The sequence below is a fragment of the Salvelinus sp. IW2-2015 genome, linkage group LG32 (genome assembly GCF_002910315.2).
Source record: "Salvelinus sp. IW2-2015 linkage group LG32, ASM291031v2, whole genome shotgun sequence".
In the NCBI taxonomy this organism is placed as follows: Eukaryota; Metazoa; Chordata; class Actinopteri; order Salmoniformes; family Salmonidae; genus Salvelinus; species Salvelinus sp. IW2-2015.
The window spans coordinates 20850495-20861828 of record NC_036871.1 but is presented as its reverse complement, the minus strand read 5'-3'; the positions used below and the strand labels follow the sequence as shown (position 1 = coordinate 20861828).

Below are 11334 nucleotides of genomic sequence, written 5' to 3'. Positions count from 1 at the left end.
ATTTGACGCTATAGCTCACAGACAGTTGACGGAAGAGCAGAGTATGTGCACTAGACTAGGTTGTCACGTGTGAATTGTAACATAACCCACATAGAGGCGTAATAACTTTCCCTCTGCAAGTTTCTGCCTCTGATCTGTGAAAGACCGGGAGTCGAGAACATAACCTTAGAAAAGTTTTAGGCTAGGACATCTGAAGAAATGTTGTGAGGATGTTATATTCTGCAACAGTGTGGCAGATATTGCTCTATAACCATAAACACTAAAGCACATTTTGGAATTTTAAAATCGTGGACACTGAAACACAATCTTTTAGTATTTTTTAATAGTTTTTTTGGTCATGAAAATGTTTTCAAATAAGCACTATTCGATGGGGATTATGCGTTCCGTGATGTCTCTACTGTTCTGTGTCCAGGTCGGTCTGGCTTTCTCTGTGGCTGGACAGGAGAACACCTGTGATGCAAACGGCAGCGTCTACTATGTAGGAGAATGGTATTTTTTAGACTCGGACCATTGCACGCAGTGTGAATGCACAACAGAGGGGTCTTCTTGTGCACGGACGGAATGCACCTCTTTGCCCACGGCTTGCATCCATGTCAGCCACTATCCCACTGATTGCTGCCCAAGATGTGAGAATATAGGCTGTGAGTACCGGGGAGAGGTGTACGAACTGGGACAAAACTTCCAGGTAGGCTACAATAAATATTGCCGTACTTGGCACGATATGATCAGGTGAATCTTTTTCTCGAATTAATAAAAATAATATTTCTGGGTTGTCATTTACTTCTCAAATGTCTATTGAGTTGACTGATGTATATTGATTTTCCTCTTACTGTCATGATGGTCGTTCTGCTACCTCCTGAAGTCGGCGCTCCAAAGTCTGTCTGTGCGCAAATACGCACTCCAAACTTTGGAGATGTTATTCAAACGTAAGGTATTTCATTTCCTGTTCACAATTCTCTTGTTATACACTATATATGCACCCAATCAAATTAATGGATTCGGCTATTTCAGCCACACGTTGCTGACAGGTGTATAAAATCGAGCACACAACCATGCAATCTCCATGGACAAATATTGGCAGTAGAATGGCCTTACTGAAGAGTGGCACTGTTATAAGATGCCACCATTTCGACAGGTCAGTTAGTAAAATTTTGAGTTGCTCTGGTCAACTGTAAGTGCTGTCATTGTGAAGTGGAAACATCTAGGAGCGACAACCACTCAGCCGCAAAGTGGTAGGCCACATAAGCTCACAGAACAGGACCGCTGAGTGCTGAAGCGTGTAATTCGTAAAAATCATCAGCACAAAAACTGTTTGTCAGGAGCTTCATGAAATGAGTTTCCATGGCCGAGCAGCTACACACAAGACTAAGATCACCATGAGCAATGCCAAGCAAAGGCTGGAGTGGTGTAAAGCTTGCCGCCATTGGATTCTGGAGCAGTGGAAATGCATTTTCTGGAGTGATGAATCACGCTTCACCATCTGGCAGTCCGACAGACAAATCTGGGTTTGGCTGATGCCAGGAGAACGCTACCTGCCCGAATGCATAGTGCCAACTGTAAAGTTTGGTGGTGGAGGAATAATGGTCTTGGACTGTCTTTCATGGTTCAGGCTAAGCCACTTAGTTCCAGTGAAGGGACATCTTAACACTACAGCATACAATGACATTCTAGATGATTCTGTGCTTCCAACTTTGTGGCAACAGTTTGGGTAAGGCTCTTTCTTGTTTCAGCATGACAATGCTCCCGTGCACAAGTGAGGTCCATACAGAAATGGTTTGTTGAGGTCAGTGAGGAAGAACTTGACTGGCCTGCACAGAGCCCTGAACTTAACTCCATCGAACACCTTTGGGATGAATTGGAACGCCGACTGTGAGCCAGGCCTAATCACCCAACATCAGTGCCAGTAATGACGTGGACGTGGACTTCAGTAATGCTCTTGTGCCTGAATGGAAACAAGTCCCCACGGCAATGTTCCAACATCTAGTGGAAAGCCTTCCCAGAGGAGTGGAGGGAGGCTGTTATGGCAGCAAAGGGGGACATATTATTGCCCAGGATTTTGGAATGAGATGTTTGATGAGCAGGTGTCCACATACTTTTGGTCATGTAGTGTATGGCCTAGAATAACTCACCCAGCAGTATGTTTTATAGTATTGTCTTTACTGAAACATAGCTGTTTTTGGCACTGCATGCTGATGAAATTTCGAATATGGATAATTTGCCCTACCCAGTGGTTTGTTGTAGAACTACCACTACTGCTATAAAGGCCTAATGGTCGTCTTTTATTATTGTTATTATTTTTTCACACCTTTATTTAACCAGGTAGGCCAGTTGAGAACAAGTTCTCATTTACAACTGCGACCTGGCCAAGATAAAGCAAAGCAGTGCGACACAAACAACAACACAGAGTTACACATGGAATAAACAAACATACAGTCAATAATACAATAGAAAAAGTTTATATACAGTGTGTGCAAATGAGGTAGGATAAGGGGGGTAAGGCAATAAATAGGCCATAGTGGCGAAATAATTACAATATAGCAATTAAACACTGGAGTGATAGATGTGCAGAAGATAGATGTGCAAGTAAAGATACTGGGGTGCAAAGGAGCAAAATAAATCAAATAAATAACAGTATGGGGATGAGGTAGTTGGATGGGCTATTTACAGATGGGCTGTGTACAGGTGCAGTGATCTGTGAGCTGCTCTGACAGCTGGTGCTTAAAGTTAGTGAGGGAAATATGAGTCTCCAGCTTCAGTGATTTTTGCAGTTAGTTCCAGTCATTGGCAGCAGAGAACTGGAAGGAAAGGCGGCCAAAGGAAGAGTTGGCTTTGGGGGTGACCAGTGAGATATACCTGCTGGAGCGCGTGCTACGGGTGGGTGCTGCTATGGTTACCAGTGAGCTGAGATAAGGCGGGGCTTTACCTAGCAGAGACTTATAGATGACCTGGAGCCAGTGGGTTTGGCGATGAATATGAAGCGAGGGCCAGCCAACGAGAGCATATAGGTCGCAGTGGTGGGTAGTATATGGGGCTTTGGTGACAAAACGGATGGCACTGTGATAGACTGCATCCAATTTGCTGAGTAGAGTGTTGGAGGCTATTTTGTAAATGACATTGCCGAAGTCGAGGATCGGTAGGACAGTCAGTTTTACGAGGGTATGTTTGGCAGCATGAGTGAAGGAGGCTTTGTTGCGAAATAGGAAGCCGATTCTAGATTTAACTTTGGGATTGGAGATGCTTGATGTGAGTCTGGAAGGAGAGTTTACAGTCTAACCAAACACCTAGGTATTTGTAGTTGTCCACATATTCTAAGTCAGAACCGTCCAGAGTTGTGATGCTGGATGGGCGGGCAGGTGGGCAGCGATCGGTTGAAGAGCATGCATTTAGTTTTACTTGCATTTAAGAGCAGTTGGAGGCCACGGAAGGAGAGTTGTATGGCATTGAAGCTTGTCTGAAGGTTAGTTAACTCAGTGTCCAAAGAAGGGCCAGAAGTATACAGAATGGTGTCGTCTGCATAGAGGTGGATCAGAGAATCACCAGCAGCAAGAGTAACATCATTGATGTATACAGAAAAGAGAGTCGGCTCGAGAATTGAACCCTGTGGCACCCCCATAGAGACTGCCAGAGGTCCGGACAACAGGCCCTCTGATTTGACACACTGAACACACTGTCTGAGAATTAGTTGCTGAACCAGGCGAGGCAGTCATTTGAGAAACCAAGGCTGTTGAGTCTGCTGATAAGGATGTGGTGATTGACATAGTCAAAAGCCTTGGCCAGGTCAATGAATACGGCTGCACAGCATTGTCTCTTATCGATCGCGGTCATGATATCGTTTAGGACCTTGAGCGAGGCTGATGTGCACCCATGACCAGCTCGGAAACCAGATTGCATAGTGGAGAAGGTACGGTGGGATTCGAAATAGTCGGTGATCTGTTTGTTAACTTGGCTTTCGAAGACCTTAGAAAGGCAGGGTAGGATAGATATAGGTCTGTAGCAGTTTGGGTCTAGAGTGTCTCCCCCGTTGAAGAGGGGGATGACCACGACAGCTTTCCAATCTTTGGGGATCTCAGACGATACGAAAGAGAGGTTGAACAGGCTAGTAATAGGGGTTGCAACAATTTCAGCGGATCATTTTAGAAGTAGAGAGTCCAGATTGTCTAGCCCGGCTGATTTATAGGGGTCAAGATTTTGTAGCTCTTTCAGAAAATCAGCTATCTGGATTTGGGTGGAGGAGAAATGGGGGAGGCTTGGGCAAGTTGCAGTGGGGGGTACGGCTAAAGGCTATAAGAACTGGTTGTCTAGTACGTTCGGAACAGAGAGTAAAAGGAGCAGGTTTCCGGGCACGGTAGAATAGATTCAAGGCATAATGTACAGACAAAGGAATGGTATGATGTGAATACAGTGGAGGTAAACCTATGCATTGAGTGACGATGAGAGAGATATTGTCTCTAGAAACATCATTTAAACCAGGTGAGGTCAACGCATGTGTGGGAGGTGGAACTAAAGGGTTAGCTAAGGCGTATTGAGCAGGGCTAGAGGCTCTACAGTGAAATAAGGCAATAATCACTAACCAAAACAGCAAAGGACAAGGCATATTTACATTAGGGAGAGGCATGCGTAGTCGAGTGATCATAGGGGTCCAGTGAGTAGCTCAGCGGGCTGGAGACACGGCGATTCAGACAGCTAGCGGGCCGGGGCTAGCAAGCTAGCAGAAGAAGAATGAGGGACGTAGCGACGGAAGAAGTCTCTTGTAGCCCTCTCGTGCTGTTACTGTCGGCAGATCAGTCGTGATGGATCAGCAGGGCTCCGTGTGATAAAAGGGTCCAGACCAATTGGCAAAATAGGTAAAGTGGCCAAAGAGTTTGTCCGATGGGCCTCTTCAGCTAACAGTCCAATATGCTCTAGACAGCTAGCGGGCCGCGGCTAGTAGGCTAGAAGATGGGCATTCAGGGGACATCGCGACGGAGGAGCCAATTGAAAAACCCCCGTGGGCAGATTACATCGGTAGTCCAGTCGTGATGAATCGGCGGGGCTCCGTGTCGGCAGTAAAATAGGTATTGTAGCCCAAGGAGTGGCTGATGGACCTCTTCGGCTAGCTGGGAGATGGGCCTAGCAAAGGCTAGCTCCAGGCTAATTGGTTCTTGTTTTGGGACAGAGATGTTAGCCAGGAGTGACCACTCGGATAGCAGCTAGCTGCAATGATCCAGGACAAAAGGTTCAGAGCTTGCGGTAGAAATCCGGAGATATGGAGAAAAATAAGTACAATTTGCTCTGGTTTGAATCACGCTGTGCAGACTGGCAAGAGTTGTTCGGGCTAAAGGTTAGCTGATGACCGCTAGCAGTGGCTAGCTGACTACTAGCTAGTAACTAGTTAGCTGGCTAGCTTCTGTTGGGGGTTCCAGTTCAAAAGTAAAGAAAATAGCAGATCCATACCACATTGAGTGAGGCGGATTGCAGGAGAGTATGTTGAAGTTGAGGTTAAGAATAATATTTTAAAAATATACGCAAAGAAAAAAGATATAAAAAGATATATACACGTGACACGACAAGACGAAGACAAAGACGTCTGACTGCTACGCCATCTTGTTTGGATACAGTATAGCTGGTTTATTTTACACCTGCTCAATTAGGTTAGTAGCTGAAAAGCTGTTACTGACAGGGACTGTAACTTGTGGGGATACTGCCACATGGAGGCAGTATGCTGCTGTTAAATGCTGAATCTTGCTACATTTACAGCCAGTCTATTCAAATGTGCAGATGTAAATTGAGAGAACAGATAAAGACATAAATCACCCAGTTGATATTGAGATTCTTCTGGGGGCACATTGTAAATGTTTTGATAATCTCCTTCATAGTCCTCATCCATAATATTGAATGGGTTCTTCAGTCATATTTGTTGTTTGTTTCTAATTGCATCTATGTTTCTTGTTTGTGATTAGGTTGCTGTGCTATTGATTACTTACAACTCTTTGTTGCCTGTTGCTGTAATCAGCAGAATCATTAGCCACAGTTCAACCTGCTTGAAGAATAAACTCCTTTGCTTCAGTGGAAAGAGGAAAGCAGAGCCAACAAAGCCAAGCAGAAATGCAATACCCCCTCAGTCAATGAATTAGAATATGAAACGACTCTGGCAACAGAAAAGCCAAGCCAGTGAGATTTACTCTTGGCTCATTGTCCTCTTGATGAGGTTATTATGGTTAATGGGAGATCCCTAAGGGGATAATCAGAGGCCCTCTGACACAGCACTGGATGAGCTAAGAGACATTAAGCCCAGAGCCTCATGGTGTTATTTTCTTCCACTTCATTTAACCCAACCTCTGTATCTGAACCACATGCAGAGATGCTGATAAACATCCAATACCGTGACAGGGGAAAACATCTGTTAACGGTTTACATGAACTCAGTACAATAAAACATACATTACACATACCGTACCAGTCAGAAGTTTGGACACACCTACTCATTCAAGGGTTTTTCTTTATTTGACTATGTTCTACGTTGTCGAATAATAGTGAAGACATCCAAACTATGAAATAACACATATGGAATCATGTAGAATACAAAATATATTTTATATTTTATATTTTTCAAAGTAGCCACCCTTTGCCTTAATGACAGCTTTGCACACTCTTGGCATTCTCTCTACCAGCTTCACCTGGAATGCTTTTCCAAAAGTCTTGAAGGAGTTCCCACATATGCTGAGCACTTGTTAGCTGCTTTTCCTTCACTCAGCTATCCAACTTATCCCAAACCATCTCAATTGGTTTGAGGTCGGGGGATTCTGGAGGCCAGGTCATCTGATGCAGCATTCCATCACTCTCTTTCTTGGTCAAATATCCCTTACACAGCCTGGAGGTGTGTTGGGTCATTGTCCTGTGGAAAAACACATTTTAGTCCCACTAAGCGTAAACCAGATGGGATGGCGTATCGCTGCAGAATGCTGTGGTAGCCATGCTGGTTAAGTGTGCCTTGAATTCTAAATTAATCACAGACAGTGTCACCAGCAAAGCACCCCCACACCATCACACCTCCTCCTCCATGCTTCACGGTGGGAACCATTAATGCGGTGATCATCCATTCACCTACTCTGCGTCTCAGTGGCAGTCCTCATGAGAGCCAGTTTCATCATAGCATTTGATGGTTTTTGCTACTGCACTTGAAGAAACTTTTTCTTGAAATATTACAGACTGACTGACCTTCATGTCTTAAAGTAATGATGGACTGTCATTTCTATTTTCTTATTTGAGCTGTTCTTGCAATAATATGGACTTGGTCTTTGGTCAAGTGCCCTGTCTCAATAAATGACAAATAACATCTTGGGAGGTATTTTCTGTCCAAATGCTCATGTCTAACAGTGATACCGTATCTGCCAGTGGCAGTCTAAAGAACACTGGTAGGACTACGTCTGTGGTTGCATGCCAAATTAAACCCTATTCCCCTATGGCCTCTGGTCAAAAGTAGTGCACTATAAAAGGAATAGGGTGCCATTTGGGACACCGTCCTCTGTCTCTGACAGCCTGTGTTTTGTTCTGTGTGATTGGCAGCCAAGTGAGTGCGATCAGTGTACCTGTGACAGTGATGGCATCGCCCGCTGCCTAGTGGCAGACTGTGCCCCCCCGCCCTGCGTCAACCCTGTCAACACCAATGGGAAGTGCTGCCCTGAATGCCCAGAGGGTGAGTGAACTGACCTCGTGGTTATTACATAGAACCTGTGAACGGATTACACATTTTTTAAAGATGTCCCGGAGAGACAGAGAAGTGGGTAATCTCCTGTGGATGATATAGAACATTAAGGGAAATAGGGAAAGAATAAACTTGTCTAAGTATGTCTCACCTAAGTAGCAGCTAGCATATCCATCAGTGTCAATATTAGCTAGCTATAATCATGATTCCTAAATTATAATTAGCCAAACTCCCTCAAATAACACCTCTTTTTCTCCACACACGCTTACAGTAAGTGGCTGTGCGATATCACAGGTCATCAAATTCTTTATTGACAATGAAGCATTCTATTTGATTCTACTCTAGGCAAAGGGAGATGAGAGAGTCTAGATACAGGGAAGATGATGTTCACATTCCTCACATTGTCTATTCTCTGTGCAGAAACAGTTGTTCATAATTGACCGTTTATTGTGATTGATGCATGCCGTTAGTTTTGTCACATTACTGTTGTCAGCACCACAAGCAGCAATATACGGTATGAACGTGATCATTTATCCAAACAAATAGAAGTAGTGGGGGAAGAATAACTATATCAGCATGAAATAATGCTCTTCACACACCGTTACCAATGACCGATCCACTCTCTCCTGTTCTACTGAGACACACAATAGCTATTTAAAAAGAAGTTTATCAAGTTGGAAAACAGCCAGTTGAAGATGCTTTCATGGTTTGATTTTAGGTGGTCTATGACCGCACAATTAAGTGTACATAGTTTTTTCAATTACAGTAATTCAGAGTTAATCAAGTCTTATTGTCTGTAGTTCAACTTCCACTGAAAATACCCTCTCCTCTTTACGGTAGATGTGACAGTTATATCCTCATGGAAAGAGAAGTACAATGCAAAATATCACAACCAAATGGCAAGTAAAGAGAAATTATTGTGTGTTTCCCCAGGGCCCAACTGCTATGTGGATTTGACCCGCAGCCAGGTGATCCCAGGGGTGGAACCTGTATGGGTGGACTCCTGCACAAAGTGTCGCTGTCACGACTCAGGTGACGCTGGCTACTGGGAGGGCAATCGCTTGGCCACCTGTTCTCGCGTACATAACTGCACCCCTGAAGAGGCTAGCCAGAAGAACTGATGAAGTAGTACCAGTCATTTGCCCCAGTGTAGGGTGAAGCTGCCCCTAGACAGTGATCTTTGGTCAGCTTTGCATTTCCTCCCACCAATGGTTAAGGTTAGGATTGGGGGACGGTAAGCTGATCCTAGATCTGTACCATGGGGAAACTTCACCCCAGCATGATTTCCCCCTGAAGGCTAGGTGGTTATCAGCAGGACTTGAAGAGGAAGAGACATACTAACTGACGTACTGTAGCATGTAGTACCAATGTGGATCTATTTGCGTTCTCTTGTCTAAACCTAAACCTATTCCAAATGACTATCAATTAATGAACTTATGAAGTGGCAGTTCACTCTCAAATCAAAGTTTGTTCATGCTTAAAAAGTGGAGTTAACTTAAAAAGTAAAGAGTTAACGTCCCACACAATCTACTGTCGATACATAAAACGTATGCATGCATGACTGTAAGTCGCTTTGGATAAAAGCGTCTGCTAAATATTATATATATTATGTTATAAACTCCAACTATAAGCCTCCATCCCAAATGAATGGGGAACGATGGCACTATCTATTTTTTGGGAGATGGAGGCAGATAGCTGAATCTACACAACAGATGGTTTGGGACCATCTCATGATTCTCATCTTGATATTAGACCACTTTTAAGATCTGAAAACACATCTGATTAACTTTTGAACATTCCTTGCCGAAAACATTTCCTAATGTAGTTGAAGGAGGGGGCAGTTTGACCCAACTGCCTCCTTAAACTGTATGTATACTGTAAACAAGGATTAAGCCAGTAAAGTAGTGAATGCATATTTCTAAGCTAGTTGGACTGTTTCGATGTAATGTAGATTATAGAGACTATCCTACATTTTGAGATGTTACACTTATTGGAAGATTTTATTAATTTAGGTATAACATCTCCATTGCATTTGAATTTGATGTGAATGGAACATTACAGATATGAAAAAATAGGTTCTGAAAGCTGAAGGCTAGTGTAAGAAACATTAAGTTGTGTATGAATATTATAGTTTTGTAAACTATAAACAACTCACTATCAGAATGTCAGAGACCCATAATTGTATATAACTGTTTAAATTTTGCCAGATCCCAGGAAGAGTGCTAATGGGGATCCATAATATACTGAACAAACATATAAATGCAACATATAAGAAAATCAGTCAATTTGAATAAATGTATTAGGCCCTAATCTATGGATTTCACATGACTGAGAATACAGATATGCGTCTGTTGGTCACAGATACCATAAAAAGGGTAGGGGCGTGGATCAGAAAACCAGTCAGCATCTGGTGTGACCACCATTTGCCTCATGCAGCGAGACACATCTGCTTCGCAAAGAGTTGATCAGGCCGTTGATTGTGGCCTGTGGAATGTTGTCCCACTCCTCTTCAATGGATGTGCAAAATTGCTAGCTATTGGTGGGAACTGGAACACTCTGTCGTACATGTCGATCCAGAGCATCCAAAACATGCTCAATGGGTGGCATGTCTGGTGAGTATGTAGGCCATGGAAAAACTGGGAAATTTTCAGCTTCCAGGAATTGTGTAAAGATCCTTGCGACATGGGGCCGTGCATTATCTCTGTGCATTCAGATTGCCATTGATAAAATGCAATTGAGTTCTTTGTCCATAGCTCATGCCTTTCCATACCATAACCCCACCGCCACCATGGGGCACTCTGTTCACAACGTTGACGTCAGCAAACCGCTTACCCACACGATGTCATACACGTGGTCTGCGGTTGTGAGGCCGGTTGGACATAATGCCAAATTCTCTAAAATGACGTTGGAGGCGGCTTATGGTAGAGAAATTAACATTAAATTATCTGGCAACAGCTCTGGTGGACATTCCTGCAGTCAGCATGCCAATTGCACTCTCCCTCAAAACTTGAGACATCTGTTGCATTGTGTTGTGTGACAAAACTGCACATTTTAGATTGGCCTTTTATTGTCCCCAGCACAAGGTTCACCTGTGTTCACCTCATGCTGTTTAATCAGCTTCTTAATATGCCACACCTGTTAGGTGGATGGATTATCTTGGGAAATAAGAAATGCTCACTAACAGGGATGTAAGCACATTTGTGAGATAAAGAATCATTTTGTGCATATGGAACATTTCTGGGATCTTTTCTTTCAGCTCATGAAACATGGGACCAACACTTTACATGTTGGGTTAATATTTTTGTTCAGTGTAAATACAAATACAAACAAATTGGTATGAACATGAAAACTATACGCTGTTCACTTGCTTCCTTCACATCCATTTTGTAGGGACCATTGCATGGAAACCAAAAAAGTAGAGAAATTGTTCTTCTTCTGTATGTTTGTGTGCAGCATATTGGTCCATGCTGGTATGAACAGACTACATGGATAGACTATATGGATAGACTACATGGATAGACTATGCTATGGATCGAGATAGACTATAATGGATAACAATATGGATAGACTACATGGATAGACTATATGGATAACTACATGGATAGACTACATGGATAGACTACGTGGATAGGCTACATGGATAGACTGGCA

At 43.3% G+C, this 11334-nt stretch overlaps 1 protein-coding gene across 1 annotated transcript; it reads left to right on the top strand.

Moving 5' to 3' along the window:
- Positions 1 to 95: 95 nt before the first annotated feature.
- LOC111957015 (von Willebrand factor C domain-containing protein 2-like) lies at positions 96 to 11009 on the top strand. Its single transcript, XM_023977722.2, has 3 exons — positions 96 to 685; positions 7545 to 7674; positions 8617 to 11009. Exons 1-3 carry the CDS (start codon positions 338 to 340, stop codon positions 8802 to 8804), a joined length of 666 nt encoding a protein of 221 aa, XP_023833490.1. The 5' UTR covers positions 96 to 337; the 3' UTR covers positions 8805 to 11009.
- The last annotated feature ends 325 nt before the right edge of the window (positions 11010 to 11334 follow it).